The sequence below is a fragment of the Calypte anna genome, chromosome 6, assembly GCF_003957555.1.
Source record: "Calypte anna isolate BGI_N300 chromosome 6, bCalAnn1_v1.p, whole genome shotgun sequence".
Taxonomy (NCBI): Eukaryota; Metazoa; Chordata; class Aves; order Apodiformes; family Trochilidae; genus Calypte; species Calypte anna.
This window is the reverse complement of record NC_044252.1, coordinates 10,282,055-10,298,601: the sequence shown is the minus strand read 5'-3', so window position 1 is coordinate 10,298,601 and position 16,547 is coordinate 10,282,055. Positions and strand designations below refer to the sequence as shown.

General features: G+C 38.1%; 1 protein-coding gene across 1 annotated transcript in view; it reads left to right on the top strand.

The window, feature by feature from the left end:
* The window catches only part of RTKN2 (rhotekin 2), a 39,267-nt gene extending 23,063 nt beyond the window's left edge, over positions 1-16,204 (top strand). The window contains exons 8-13 of the mRNA XM_008502171.2: positions 2,029-2,123; positions 3,628-3,734; positions 4,760-4,891; positions 11,471-11,636; positions 13,561-13,668; positions 15,188-16,204. Of these exons, the coding sequence (XP_008500393.2) occupies positions 2,029-2,123; positions 3,628-3,734; positions 4,760-4,891; positions 11,471-11,636; positions 13,561-13,668; positions 15,188-15,741 (1,162 nt within the window). The 3' untranslated portion in view covers positions 15,742-16,204. The remainder of the gene's footprint in view (positions 1-2,028; positions 2,124-3,627; positions 3,735-4,759; positions 4,892-11,470; positions 11,637-13,560; positions 13,669-15,187) is intronic.
* The last annotated feature ends 343 nt before the right edge of the window (positions 16,205-16,547 follow it).

The following is a 16,547-nucleotide window of genomic DNA, read 5'->3' as shown; positions in this document are numbered from 1 at the left end:
TGTGGCAGCTCTGGTGCATCTGTCTCCTGATCTGTAAACAGATTAAACAATGAGCCTTTACCCCAGGCATGTTGTGGAGATGAGCTGACTTTTTTTAAAAATAAAATTATTACATGGAAAAATACTAGAGATATGCTAAGTACTGAACTAGATGCAGCAGTCAGATTATTCTTTGTTATACAAAGAAACAGCCATTTAAGGCAGTCAGCTAATTCTGTGAAATGCAAAGGCAAAACATAGTCAACAGTCCTGATTAGCCAGTTAAATTGGAAAAGTACTTGCAGATAAAACTTTTCTCAATTATATTGCAGCTAGCTGAAAGGAATGACTGTTATGTTTTAGATTGAAAATGTTCTGTGAAAGCATATTTTTAAAGTGAAGTAGCTATTTTTTTTGGCAAGATTTGCAAGGTTTGGCAAGGTAATTAGTCATGCTTTGGAAAAAAAAGTAACTAAAATCTCACAAGTTTTATCTGTGAGAAGAAACTGAACTTTTTGGTACAGTTTAAATTGAATAGCAATGTATGATTCAACTGCATGGCAAAATATAATCAGTGGAGAATCTTTTGTTAGGGAACAGTTTAGAGGGGCATATATACAAATGCTGACCAGTTTTTGTTCATACTGCCCTTGTGAAATGTTTCACTTGTATTTAATTCTCTATTCCCTTGAGGCAGATGTGTAGGAGACCTCCCTGCTAACAAACTTACTACTTTTCCTCCTTCCCTTTCATAAGGATTAGGGCTAGGTAGGCATCTGCCTTGTTCCTCTGCAGAGCCAAAGATTTTAAAACCTTATGTTCCCACTGTGCTATTGGGAAAAATAACATTTGACAAATCCTACAATAGAAAACTATTGTTTAATGATGTTAGTTCAGTAGCATCTTCTCACCTACAACACCACCAAGCTATCTTATGCTGTACTGAAGACATTTTGAGGATCTTATGCTAGGTCCTGTTAGGTAGTCTAGTTAGTGATTATATTGAGGGTTTTTTTCTTGTGAATTTTATGTAAACTGCCACTATCCGGGTGGAATTCCTTCTGCACTGCTGGACTGTAAATCTGTTACTTGGTCTGAAGAGTATTTGGAGGAAAAGGTTAAACATGTACCAGAGTTATACTGGTTTATTCCAGGAACTGCATTCCACATGCACTGTACTGAATTGTAAATGTGATTTTTAAAATTTTTTTTTTATCCCTAGGCAAAATCCAAACCAAAGATACAACATTCTGAAACCTTCAAGCACAATAAGTGAAAGAGTCCTTTTTGTTACAAAACTGATGATAGGATAGATGTCTGCACAGGTTTCTTGTCTGCATGCAAAAAAACAAGCTTTGAATGCTATGAAAAATACATAAATAAGCAGCTCTTTTATAACATGTAGTTTATAAATGGAAAAGCAAAAGAGCAGAGCAACATAGAGAAGCAGTATAAAGCCTTTTAATTTTTAACCTGTTTTATCAGATACAGTTTACGTCATCAGTTGTTTTATTAAATATAGCCATTATTGAACCTCTAGCCAAATCTGATTGATTTAGGCACAGAAGTAAAAGCTGCAAAACTATGCAAAGTTACTGAGTGTCTGATTAGAGGAGAGAGATGCTTTTAGCATTCTCAGGGTGCTTCATAGGCAGTGGTGGCAGGAGAAGACTCCTGGCTGGGAGAGGTGGCTGTGGAGAGAGCTGAGTGTGCTGAGCTGATGGGGTCTTGTGGTGCTGGTCTGGGCAGCAGGGCCTGGAAGTGATGGGGTGGGAGGTACACACAGGATGGAGGCAGGAGATGAGGAAATAGGGAGCAGATCAATGGATGGTGGGACAGTGCTGGTTCATGAGGAAAACCAAAGATATGGGAATTTTGTGGGAAGAGTTGGGGAGTGCCAGTCTGTGGTCACTGGCAGGCAGTGCCTGGCAACTCACTGTTCCTTGTACCCAAATGTGTTAATCTCAGACATGTTTGGACTCCCTTTAATTTCTGCCCTGGTGATGTGAAGCAGAAATGTCTTAAATGTGCCTTTTCTTTCACATTTAGTGGAGTAAAGTACAGTTTGCTAGCGTTTACCACTTTGGGGCTGGAGAGTGCTGAGAACAATTTCAGGACCCACAACCTTACCATTACAGGAAATGGTAAGTACATATGGTACCAATTTAAGGAAATAAAAAAAAACTGTAACTTTTTGCATTTCTGTCTCTTGTAAACTAAAGAGCTCGAAGAGATTATTTTTCTTGATATTTAATACAGAACAACTTTAATAAAATTTTTAACAAGCATCTATACACAGCTGAATAAACTGTAAGATGAATAAAACTTTAAGTCCAGATGAAAATTTAATTCTTTGGGGAGTTTATTCTGTCATTTGCATCTCAGTCTTATGTGAGTTGTAGCTATATACAAATTATTTCCCCTTCCTCATAGCCAAGGAAGGGTATCAAAAGGAAGAACAGTTTTTCCTTTGCAGTCAGGAGAAAAGTAGAAAAAAAGCTTCAGTTCAGCTAGGTTGTTTCAGGCTCAGGTTTAACACAGGACACAGCACGTGTGAAATTTGTGTTGGGTCCTGTACTTCAGCTCTGGGAAAGCACAAGCTGGGAGCAGTCAACATAGATGGAAACACAGTGGCTATGATTATGCTGCCACTGAAGGCAATATTTTAAGTAGTAGAAGTACAGTTTCTGATACTTTATCCATTGTTTTCTGAAAGCATAGCCTGTCCCATAAGCCACCCTCTAACTGTTAATTGAAGACACTGGACTTTCACTGTAGTTTCTGGGAACTTTATATTTTACTCAGACAAACTGGACCTCAAGGAGAATTTCATTATTTATGTTTCATTAATTCTGAGTAGTACAGATTTGAAGATTTATGAGGCATTTGTTTCTTGAAGGTTTGGATGAATAATTCTGAGTATCATTGATATTTTTAATCCTTTCTTTATTGGGGCTTTATGCTCTTTCTTCGAATTCCTTTTTCTGTCATTAATTTACATAAATTAGTCTGCTGAGAAATATTTTGGTTCATTACGAGCGTTTCTAAAACATGACCAAGGAGAGAGTCGTGTCAACGGGACGTTGCAGTAGCTGCTTCTAATTACAAAAGAAAGAGCCTGTGACATAGCAGAGCTGAGCAAAGAGGGATATTGCAATTCATTAGAAAACTCCTTGGGATCTTAACTGTTCTTCTAGTGCTGAAGGCAGGAGAAGATACAAATTCTGAGCCTTAATGAAGTAATCTGCAGAAAAGCTCTTGTACAGCTGTAGCTGTGTGTCATGGTGTGATGGGCTCAGGGATCCTGCTTAAATGAGATGGGCAGTGTACTTACCTTTCAGAATGTTTCTAGCTGTGAAATAAGATTCAGAGCTATATTTGTGTAAGCACAACTTGGGTTTGCAGAACAATATCTCCATTTTTACTTGAAATTATTTTGGATATTTTTAAAAATTAAAACCTTACTGAAGACTAGATCAGTCTTAATCTAATCCTGCAGTATGAAATCTCTTTCTTTAAATAGAAGAAATAGTTCTGAACATTTGCCCTAAACACATAGTTTAACTTTCTGCAACTATTTTTACATTAAGATTATAAGTGTAAAAAAACTAACTGTTTGTCTTTCTTTTTCCTGGTCTTTTCCCCCAGAGGAATCCTCTTTTTGGCTGCCCCTGTATGGAAACATGTGTTGCCGTTTAGTTGCTCAGCCAACCTGCATGGCCAGGGATATGATGGCAGGGTTTCTTAATCAGCAGGTAGGATGACCTTGCTTATGTTTACATCCTCTTCTGTTAAGAGCTGTCACAAAGAGTCAATTGTTGAAATGTTTGCTTTTACCTGAAGTGTTTCCTTGAGAACGGATATTTTTTTTACTGTTCTATCTAGAGCAAGGAGAAAATTCTATTTTACAGCTGTGTTTACAAACAGTATCTTCAGTGGCTAAGCATCAAGAAATAAATGTTTCCTTGGTGTTCTTATCAATAAAATTATTTAGGCTGTTACATAAAGGTCAAGTATAGTTGTTGCTTCAGGATAGGCTTAGGCTTGTACTTGCCTGCAGCAGTCCTAATAATCCTGTGGCATCCTTGTACATGCCTCTCATTGTGCCAGCACAAGAGTTCATATCACAGCATGGGGAATCTGACTGGTGAACCAAGCCACATTTAAACTTATCCCAACAAAAATGATGCATCTGAACTCAGTTTACTTCTCTATTTTGGTTCATTGCACAACTAGGCAATGAGGAGGTGATAACAGAGGGCCAGAGGAGCTGGGTCATTTGTCTGGAGAGCTGAATTCCAGTCTTTAAACTGCTTGTGAAACTATAATGCATTTATGAAGCTGTTCAGAAAATCCATGTGCTAAAGTGGAAATTTTAGACAAATGTCTTTGCTTGACATTTGTTGAATGTAATGTTTATCTCTGAAGAGAGATATTCTTTTTATTTCTCCTATTGTGTAATTACTGTAGCTAAAAAAGATGGTTTCTTTCTTCAAGTAGGCACCACTTCTAGATTTCATTCTGTGTGAATCAGCAGATCCTGATTGTTAGTGTCACACAGCAATAAATCTGTGAAAACTGTAAAACACCAAAAAGCATTTGCAGTACTCCTAACATTTGAAAAATCAGTAACCCTGAAATGTTCTGCAACAGGAAGTCTTTGTTTTAGGAAAGAATTGTGTGGCTGATTTTGATCTCACAGAGTTGATCTATGTATACCTTGTAATATGGTCTTAATTTGTAGGTTTTTTGGCAGTTTCTGACTGTTTCTTCCCCTTAGCAAATGGTAGGAAGTCTAACTAGCTGGAGGAGGCTGTATTGTGTACTAAGAGGTGGCAAGCTTTTTTGTTACTACTCGCCAGAAGAAATTGAGGCTAAACTGGAGCCAGCATTGACAGTTTTCATCAACAAGGTAAAATTAGCTGCATGAGGGGGTTTGGTTTGGGATTTTCATTTATACTGTGGAAGATTGGTTTTGTGTTAAGACATAGCTACAGTCATTTGGGCTCTAAGCTGCTGGCATAGAGAATTCTTCATAGTGAGTGGGATATGCTTCAGGGAAATCTGCAGTTTCTGATTTTTTTTGCAAGGACACTGTATTTCTTAGCTGTAGACCTAAAACTTCTGTTGAATTAGACTGGTTAACACAGAGGTAAAAAGGAAGATGGTGGGGTTTTTTAAGGAAAAGTGGCAGCTTGTTATACAAGAGTGCAATAAGACAGTGCTTGGACATGTGCTGCTTACAGTTCCTTACAAAACCTTTGTTGTTATTATATGGTATTTGGCCACACTCCTAATTAGAAGAAAGAAGAAATTAGAAGGAGAGCTTGGAAAATTTTTCAAAATATTTAGTGCCTTAAAGTAAGCTGCTTTTCTTAATGCTAGTTTTGTACAATATGGAAATTCAGTTCTCTAGGATGACATTATTGCTGCTTTTCATACCTTGATTGGAAAGGCTGCATTTAAAACTTGAAATTGGAATGTTACTTACTGGATGGCTGAAGAAATATTATTTAATTAGAAGTAAATATTTAAGTGTTCAATTTAGAAATGCTGTTGGAAGGACGTTCTAGAATGGTGAGCATTAGAGTAAAGAGATGCTTTAAAAAACTGGTTTGGTGCAGTCATCAGGAGTTAATATCACGTAGGGATGAACACAGGAATTTAATGTTATTTGCAATTGACATAACTGGATTTATCTTACATAAGTGAAGAGACCCACTTGGAAACTGTAAACACAGATTGATCTGGGTTCTGAGCACTTGATGCCAGCAGTGATTCTGGAGGAAGCATTCCTCCTGTTCCTCCTGGTTTGCTGCTGGGCTGCTCCATGCCAAGGCAGGCAGTAGGGCAGCTGACTGATGGATTGGTCCATGGAACTTTGGGTTAAAATTAGCTCATCCTGGGGGAAGGAGGAGAGTTGGCTTCAACTGTTGTTCCCTTTAACAAATTCTCTCATTCATTTCACTACATAACTACACACATTCTGGTGTAGGAAGGGGCTGAGCTATGGCTGGGAATGTAGGGATGTACAGGAATAAAGGACTGCTGCTTACAGCAACCATAGCAGCTTTTGGTGGCTTCAAAGTTTTTTGGACAACATTACTACATTCTCACCTAGAGTGAGACTTGCATAGAAATCAAACATTTACACTAGGCATAGCTAGGCTTTCATTTTTGGTTTATTTTTTTAATGATTCCTTAATTAAAAACATCTTTCTGGTAGTGAGTTATCTTTTGACAAAGCCATTTTTTCTTCCAGTTGTTCATGCATTTGCATGAAATAAATGTTTAGACTGAAACATATTTAAGCAAGTTTACTTGCTGATCTCTTCAGTCATGTTTAGTTGCACTCATGAGCCTTTGCTGTAATTCTGCTTTTCAGCTGTTCATAATATCAGTTAAAAATGGTAAACTTTAGTAAATTATAGAATGACTAAATCCACATTCTAAGGTGTGATGGTGATATTTTTGAAAATTATCTATTACGCTGCCTCAAATATTTTCTTGGAGGTCTCTGGATCTCTATCCTACTGCTTTTCCTTTTTAAAATAGTCATGGTCTAAGGTATTTTGCTCCTTTGGTTTAGCAGTATACTTAGAATCTAAAATCCAGCTTGATAAGGCTTCACTGGGAGACTGTCCATATGTTTGCAGAGTGTCTTTAAAGCTAACATAGAGAAGCTACAGAAATCATGTATCTTAAAGCATTTTACAAAAATATTGGACTGCTGGATAATATGACTGTGAATTCTTCAATGCAAATTAAAATTAAAACTAGAAAAAAAAGAAATTTAAAACTTTTTTTGTTTTGTTTTAAAAACCCCAACAATTTAAAAACAACTTTACTATTTAATCATCTTCTGTAGAAAATAACTTAATGCTTACAGATATTTTTTGATTCCTTTGCTATAAAATTTTTCTTGCAGATTAAATGAAATCAAACTAGTCCTATGCTTGCCTGCTACTTGTTGTTATAGAAACAGCAATTTCAAAATGAAAATTGAGTTTGAGCATCAACTCAGTATGTTCTAACTAAAAATCTCTTCTTGCTATGTGTCATTTTCCTTTGTAATGTGAAGCTGATCCTTTATATGTAATTGAAAGATACGTTTTGAAAAGTAGTTAAATAATCTGGATTTATGAGAAACTCCCTGGAAAATATTCACACTGGTAGCCTTATTTCCCATTCCCTTTGAATTGAGACGTGAAGCCATTAAGAGCAGCAAAGTCATTACTTCAGCTTCAGATGACTTCACTGCTACTGCTGTTGATCAAGAACGGTTCCGCTGTTCCTGTTATGCAAGTGCTACTATTATTGTTCCAACTACATCTGATTATAACGTATTATATTGCACAACCAGGTAGCAAAAGAGAAATTATATTTTCTGTAGCAAAGAAAATTTGCTGGAATGCAGTTTGAACAAGAAATATTCCTTATGGTCCAGCACCTGAAATTTTTTAAAGTTTTCTGTAGTTTCAAATGAATAATAAAAGCCTTGCTTACTCTTAACAGCTTAGCAAATTTGTGCATGTACCAGCAGTTCACTTTGGTTGATTATATTTGGAATACCCACCTCATTGTGAGCTGGTCATTGAATATAAAATTTTGTGTGCTGGAAGCTTGAGGAATTCTTGGACAGTGCTTCAAATTAACTTAGGCCCATGACTCCCTTCCTGGCCAGTGTTGCCAGTGCAGTCTTTGATCTGGTGCCACTGCTCTTGTGCTCCTGGTTGAATTGCTGAGGTGACCAGGATGAGGAACAAGTGTTTGCAGCTGTGGGTTGCTAAAGGATACAAGGAGTGAAAAGACAAAACCAAGCTGGCATACCTTGAGGGATGGTTTCTGTTGGAACATCAGTTTAGGGCTGGATCAGGTAGAGAAATTAATTGAAAAATGTAGTGATGGCTGCAGCAGTGTAACTTGAAGGGAAGCGTTCAGTATTTCTGAAGAACCAGAGAATTCAGCCCTGGAATAGAGCAGAAGGATATTGATAAATGTTCTTGACCATATATCTGTTCTTCTCAGTAAGGTCCTTGTCCCACTGATGGGCTTAGACAATCCTTCTTATGTGTGAATATATTTTGGAAAAGTACAGAGCAGTTAAAGGCCTTCAAATGTTTGGTGTCTCCCATCACATTTCTCAGTTTATTCTTGCAATTGCTCGAAAGTGTTGTGGATGTGGAGGCAGGTACAGTACCCAGATCCCTTGTGGTGGACCCAGTAACACACATGCTCAGACCAAGTGGTTTGCAAGCTGGTTTAGGCCTCCCTGGTGCTCCCTGGAGTGCAGGTCAGTCCTGCAATGCCACCTCCCCCTGATTTTTAGCTGCTGCACTGCACCAAAGGTAGCTAACATGAAAGGAATTCTAGTATTGCCTTTCCATGTTACAGTTATCATCTGGTGGCCACAACAAAGCTTTGTTCACAAAACAATGAAGGTGCAAGGAGGAAATATTTATAGCTGATCTGGTGAATGTGTTTGAAAACTGGAATTTTAACTTTAACCATGCTTCCTTGCTTGCCTAAAACAAACATCACGGAAACTGTTAACATGGCAGCAGAAAGTAACACATGAACAGATTATAGTTTGTTTTCCCTGTTGTGTTGTTATTTCTTAGTTTACATTTTTGGTACTAAAAACATGAAGGAAGTTTGTTTATGTGATTTTGTTTGTTTAATCTTAAAATAGATGCACAGAACTGGATCTTAGGTTATCCAATATTTTTCTCAAGAACTGTAATTTGTTTTGATGTCTTCAAATGCTTTTTATAACCAGTGCTCCTCAGTGTGTCAGGGTTGGCTTAGCAGGAAATGTGGCACCTCAGCAGTAAAAAATGTTCCTTCTCTCTCTTTTTTTTTCTTCTTGTTTTTGTTTTGTTATTAGCTTGAAAGATGAACTTTTCTGGGAAATATTATCAGGCAGAGAGGCTTTTTTCATTATTGAGGGGAAAAGTATTGAGGAAGGCTCATATTTACATTCCATTAAAAACCCACAAAGAAAAAGCCTATGATATTCCCTTTTAGTCTTTCCCACCTTGAAAAAGTAAATGTTTTGTATATAGGACATAATACTGGCTTCAGCTTCCCCAGAAGAGTCATTTAAGTTCAAGATTCAACTTTTTTCCTATTCCAATCCTCTGATTGTTCTGTTCTTACAATAGCTGTAGTAGAGCTTGTTCAGTTGCTTAGAAGACTGCAAAAAGATTGAGCATTATTATAACACACCTTAAGACATTTATTTTCTTAAGGTTTTGTTTTGTTCTTAGCTTTTGGTTGGGCTGTTTTGTTTTGGTGGTGGTTTTTGTCTTTTTTTCTTGTTAAGTGGAAGTGGCCATGTAATATAATTCACCCAAGCTTGGTAGATTCATCAGCCCATTACTGTAATGGTGTCTTGTATCACTCCTTAAATATCCAAGTATCAGATATAGATTGTTGCTTGAGAATTTGCTGCCTTTGAATAATACCATAGTTGTGGGATAAAACCTGCAGCAAACATCATTAAATAAACTTGTGTGTATGGTATGCTTGAAGTTCTTACCTGTCAAATGTTAATCTATTTGGTTTAATTTTTTTGCTGGTATCCATGGTTACCTGAGTTAATGGGATATAGAGCACTTATGGATGAATTACTTCATCTCCTATTTTTAGACAGAAGAATTTAAATGAGCATATCCATCAGATATGCTACAAGCAGCTGTTGGTATTTCAAATGGTTACTTCTGTAATGCATTTTAAATCTGGAGAACATTCTGTAGAAAAATTTTTGGTTTTGTATCAGGACTAGGCTTATCCCCATGGGATCCCACGTGTAAACTTGATTTCTGTAGGTGTGTATTTGACATCTTTAGCAGATGTTTGACATTTGGTTGAATTTTGTAAAAAGGAACATAAAATCATATAGAATCATAGAATGGCTGGAAGGGACCTCAAGGATCATCTAGTTTGAACCCCCCTTGAAGAGACACCTTCCAGTAGATCAGGTGGCTCAAGGCCCCATCCAGCCTGGCTGATCTGTCCCCACTGTGTTTTGAGGAATGTCCTGACACCACCGTTGTGGTCAGAGTCACTGTCCACCCAGGCACGAGACATTCAAACACAATTCTGACTGGGGCTGTTGGTTTCCTCCAAACCCTGGGCCAGCAGGAGGGTACTGCTATCCTACAGCCTGTCAGACAGCCCCCTGCCCTGCCAGGCTCTGGGGCCACGGCTGTAGGGTGTAGGCTGGCTCCCTGGTGACAAAACTCCTCATCCCACCAGGATCTGGGATTACACTGCTCTCCTGGGTCTGCCAAAGACCCTTTTAAGAGCAGGTTTGTAATAGGTTGAATTGTTCAGTCAGGTTGAAAAAAGTAATCCAAAAAACCCTCCCAAGGTTTCTGCTTTTATTTATGTAAATAAAGCAGTTAATTATTTTAATTTCTTCATCATGTTGTGATGAGCAGCAGTGTTGAACAATGGGTCCTGTAAATTGTTTCAGTGGCATTTTATCAGACCTTTGCTAAAAACTTTCAGTATTTAACACATGAAAACAAAAAACTTCACTCATTGAAGGGTGTTGTGGTTTTTGGTTTGGTTTGTGTGTGTGTAGTAATGCCATAACAAAGAAACTGGATACTACGAAAATACCACTGGATCTAGTCTAGATGATATAAATCAATTGAGCTATGTACCCCCACAGAAGGGAAACCTGTTCTGTTTCAGATTATGCTGCTGTGTAATCTGAGAGCCTTTCTAATTATAGTTGAAATTATAGACTTGTGATATACTTCTCATATATATTTTTATTTATTTCAGTGTAGCTCTCCCTAATTTAGGCAAAACTGCCTATTTTGAAATGACAAACATTCACTTCAAATATCTCTTAGGGCAAAATTCGATGCTGGAAATTTGTCTTAGCATAACTGTTGTGTCACTGCTACAAATGCTCCTTTAAGTGGGAACTAGATAAGTTTCTTTTTAAATTTCACTATGGTTTAGCTCTGAATGTTCTGATTCACTAAGATGAACATAAAATAGATGCAAGTTTAGCATACACTGCATAAACAATGGCTCACAGCTGTACAGTAGGAGACCTACGTAGCAGCTCTAACAATGGGGTTGCTCAGCTGAAGGGTTCAGAGAAGAGGAGCTGCTTGCTCTTATTTTAGATGATTCACTAAATGACTGTGGAGAAGAATGAGCTGTGTGAGATGAGCTGGTGAAGGCAGACAGAGGGCAGACACAGAAGTTACATTCTGTAATTCTGAACTAAAGTACAGCAAATGTGCTTAATTCCCTTATTTTTCATATTTATATTTTTCATATTTATTGTCATTTTAATAGTTTCCTTAGAAAATATTTTTACACTCAGATGTTGACATTAATTAATTTTTCTTTTATTTGGAAATTAATATGGATTAGATAAGCCAAATGATACCTCCATTACACTATCATTAGCCATAAGGTGATGCCAGTGCGGAGCTGAAGCAATAACTTTTGTCATTCCTAGGAAACCAGAATCCGAGCAGTGAATAAGGATTCCAAGAGAAGAACTAATAACTTCTCTGTTATCAACCCCGTGTCTGGAGAGGCTGTGACACAACTTTTTGCTACTGACAGTAGGGAAGAACTTCATCAGTGGATGGAGGCTTTCTGGCAGCACTTTTATGATCTGAGTAAGTAAGCAGGCAGCACTGGCAGCGTGCCCTCTGAGTGGGAAGTTACACAACATCAAAGGGATCTCTGAACAATTTGAATTGGAATTGCCTCATGAGCCTTTGTTTCCAATGATGCGAAGAAGAATGTTCTTTGGAGTAGTGCTGGGTGGTGGTCTAAGCCATTGGAAGGCAAATATTCGACTAACCCAAAGTCCACATTTTTGCAGGAAAGCAGAATATGTCCATCATCCTCAAAAGAACTTGGTCTCTTTTAGCAATGTTCTAGATAAGCTTTTTAAGGACTGCTAAATGCTCAGCATTTCTTCCTTTGCTAAGAGTCCACCTCTGCCTGGGCATCCTACCAGTGGTGTGTTGGTTTGGTGAGATTCTGCAAGTATGGAACATTTGGGTGTGGAAGCTTTAGTGGGAAGTGGGGAAGATGCTGGATCCACTGGGGCCTTGGCTGGGATGCAGAGTCAGACAGCCCTCAGAAGCAGGCACATGTATGTGGGATTTCCTCACTCAGCAGTGTTGTGGCTGAATTAAATTGCACTTTGTTGCAATAGGGATTCCTTGACTGTGTTGGTAAATCCATGGTTTTGGTACCCCTTGGTACCCTGCTGCAACGAGGTTTCCCTAGCCCCATTCCAATCCAGTCGTGCAAACACACATGGCCTGCTTGAACCTGGTAAAAGCTGTGGCTGAAGCTTTGCAACAGATGATAAAAAATTATCAAAGATGATAAATTGATACACTGATCCTTTGGCTACCCTCTGGAACAACATGGTCCCTACATGAGAGAAAAATTGATGTAAACCAGTACTAAAGTAGTATATTGTGCTGCTTGTTCAACAGCATAGATTTCTTATAAGAACTATCCAGACTAATTTGTCTTTGTCTTTTCCTCTGCTGTAGTAATTTGATGCACAGGTTTATTAAGAGTAGGGAACAGCTGTCAGCTGTTATACTGCCATTGACAAGGTATAGTTGGTCCCTGATTGTCATTTTTACCAGGTCAGAAAAGAGTACGAGGTCTCACTTAGTGAAATTCCAGTCATTAGTCAGAGGTCACACCAATAAAATCAGTGACTTGAGATTGTGGAAACTCAGTATTGTAGTTTGAATTTCTAGTCCTTTCTTGCTCTGATTTACAATGAGAAAAGGTTCTATCAATTAAAGAAATATACCAAGCAAAAACTAGGGCATCGTCTTTAAATTAGCCATAGTGCAGGGTAAAAGAACTACTTTTTATTCATTACAGATAGAATACCCTCGGATTTTTCGAGACATTTTTCCTTAGGTTCAGTAAAAATGGGTCACTTGGCATTTAAATGCCTTTTTTCTTCCCTGGTTCTAAAATTCTCTGAAAATTAATGTGCTTGGAAAACTTGGAATGATTGGTATGAACAAAGTAATTTTACTGTGTCTTGTTTTCCTTAAGGTCAAAATCTATTAATAGAAAAAGAGGTTTCCTTGTCAGCTAAGGGATAAAAGGCAAGTTACCCTCTATTAAAGACAGGATATTCCTTTACTATAACACTGTAACATTGTTGTATAAGCACTGCAGCTTGCAGTGCATTGGAGGTTGTCTCTGGTAACTTCATGAAGCTTCCCTAACCTTAATTTATTTTTAGGCTTTTTTTTTTTTCCTTATGAATTTATACTATGTTTGGTTATTTGAGGGCAAATGATGATATTTAACCTTCATAGTATAACAGCACTGCTGGGATGCTTCAGTTAAAGGTAGTAGCTTATGACCTTTGTGCTAAGAGGATGAGAATGGAGTTGAAAATACAAATGCATCCTGAGCATTGCTGCTAAACAAAAGTAAATACTGTTTAGCATTGCTTTGGAGATGGTTTCCTAACACAACCTAATAACTTCCTTTTTTTTTCAAGCTGAAGTGTTTAAGTTCCAGTCATTGTTCTCTCTTCTCTCTCAGGCCAGTGGAAACATTGTTGTGAAGAACTTATGAAAATTGAGATTATGTCACCACGGAAACCACCTTTGTTCTTGACAAAAGAAGCGACCTCCGTCTACTATGATATGAGTGAGTGGGATTTCTCTTTTCAAGTTGCAGGGTAACAGAAACAACATCATCTCTATTCAGATGGCTTCTGGTGTTGATGTTGAAACAACGAGTTTTTCAACACCAATTCAGACAATGAAAGAGCAACATAATTGCATACCAAGGTGTTCGTATTAAATCTGAACTTGTAACAGCACAAATAATGAAACCATTTTTATACCTTGAGCCAAAATATCTGCGATCTGAGCTGTAAGTAGGGAGCCCTGTATATGTTCAAAAAAGCTGTCACTAGAAATAAACACTCATCGTAAGAGCTGAATAAAGCTCGGGAAATGTAAAGGTGAAATAATCCAGCCTGCAAACTGATAATGTCTTTAGCTAGTTGCATGAAATTAATTTGCTGTTCTTAAAGCTATTTAAAGGCTTACCTAACATAACTTACCTAATTGTTTGCTCTTGGTAATGATGTTGAAAAACTTGCTTGGAAAATTTAGCTAGCATGTATTAGAGACTTGTATTTTTACAGTGCAAAGTGGTATGCAGCAGGATTATTTTAATGTTTTCATTACAGAAATAATATTTACAGACTAGAAAAAGTAGGTCACTTTGTTTTAATGGATCCGATGCAGCGTTGGCTGAGAAACACTGTTCTACTATAAATGCCTGACTGCTCGATGCCTGAGATTGAAACTGTGAAGATGCTCAAAATGCCACGTGGGTCATTGAGTTACTGTGCATCAGAACCCTGAGCAGTCAAGAGACTCCCCTCTAGGCTATGAATGCAGAGGAGAAAGGCAGTAAATCAACTATATAGATGTTTTATGAAGGTAACACAGTAGCATAATTCTACTGATACTCAAGTACATCAGTGAGGAGCAGAACACAAACTCTATTTCACTCTTAAAATACCAGGGGTTTTTGCTGCTTATTTATTGTATTCATAGGTAAAATTCTTGCTTAAAAATGTATTGAAAATCATTAATGTGTGGCCTGCAAGAGAAAAGATATTGCTGCTTTTTGAGGCTGGTATTACTGCAGTAAACATAGAAAACTCAATATGAGGAATAAGAAATGGGGCAAGGCAGTCTTAAACCACACAAATTAAAATGACGTATGTAAAGATGTCCCATTTTCTGCCTACTGGAGGCACAAGGATATTTAGTCATATACTTTTTCATGGGCCTTCTGTGAAAAGAAAATTTCAAAGCACTATACAATGAAATATGTTTAATATCTAATACATACAGGTTTCTGAGTAGTACATCATTTTTTCTACTTTTACTTGGAATGAAGTATCAATGCCTACCCTGCTGCTTCAGTGCCAGCTGTCACAAAAACTGTTCCCTCCTGTCACCTCAGTTTTCTTTTTGAAAGCATATGTAATCTTTCCAGTTTCATCCATTAATACTCTTAATAGCAGTCTAGATTTCATGTGACAGTTAATGTAGTTTTGTGTCTGAACAGTAATAATGAAATAGGTAGCAGTAAAATTATTGGTAGTATTTTAATCTAAGTAAATTGCTGTCCATTAAAATTACAGGCATTGATTCTCCAGTGAAACACGAGAGCTTAGCTGATACCATACAAAGAAAAATCAAAGAGAGTGATGGTGAGTTCCTGCTCAGCCAGCAAAAAGAGTCTGCATCTTCTCTATGGGCTTCACTCTTTGATGGATCTCACGAGATGGTTGTTCAGAAAAATGTGCATCTGGGCCCAGAAAGAGACACTTCAAGTCCTAATGATAGCAGAGGAAAGAAAAGAAGAGCCCCACCTCCACCCTCTGATAAGTCACCATACAGTGCAAAAGCCCAGGTGAACACAGAGCAATTGGGCAAGGAAAACGGGGAGAAGTCTGACCACACACCTGCAGGTGGTGCTTCCTTTGATTCAGAATTCTCTCTGAAAATGCAGCAGCTGCAGACACCTGTTGCTGCACCTCGCAGAATTGGTCCTTGTAGAAAAAGCAGTTTAGCTGGCCGTGGGAATCTGGTTCCATTGGTGAACAAGATAGAGTCTGAAAACAAACCAGTACCAACCCCCAGGCAGAAATGCATCACGAACGTTCTGCACCCTAGATCACGGTTGCAGCCATAGACACCATAATTGGCTATGAGGAATCCCTCACATTTTAAATTTCTCAGCCTCCTACTAGAACTCTTGAGTACAAATAGATTTTAGCATTTAGCACACAAGTACTGAGGCTAAAATTTTTTACTTATAGCTGGGGCATTATTATTAACTACAGTCTCAGCTGTGCTAATTACCACGAACATCAACACAATTGCACTAGTAACAGGGGAGTGGTTTCTATCTGAAATACCATGCTACTTCTGGGTGGTTCAGCACTTTTCCCTCTAAGAACAGTGAGTGCCTGGGGTCACTCCATGTCAGTGCAGCAGGGGGGCTACCATAGCCTTCTAGCAGTCCCTCCACTTAACCCATCTGCAGCTCCTCAGAGTAGTTCAAGTGGGATTTTCACACACATCCAGCACAGATCTAGCAGAGCAGATTTTCTTGGGCTCCATGCTTGTCTTCACCTAAAATATTTTTATCTCTCCCTCACTGTTTGGGAACTACTGCTCATAAAATAATCTACTATGAAAAGTTCTGGTGCTTTCTGAACGGTTCTGAAACTCTGTATGAATGTCCAAATCAGCTGTATCAATTCAGTGAGAGATGTTAAGATTTTGCTGGTGCTCACACTGTCTGAATGAAGTGGAATCCTTCTGTGTATGAGCAAGACTGTGATCCATCACTGCTGCTTATTTTGGACCAACACGAACATTTAAAGGCAGCACTGTGCACAAACACCAATTTGGGATTTCATTCTTCTGGTTGTTTTTTTCTGACAAAAAGGGCTCTGTAGCATAGTTTCTCCTTTGTGGTGCCTCAGCTGTTCT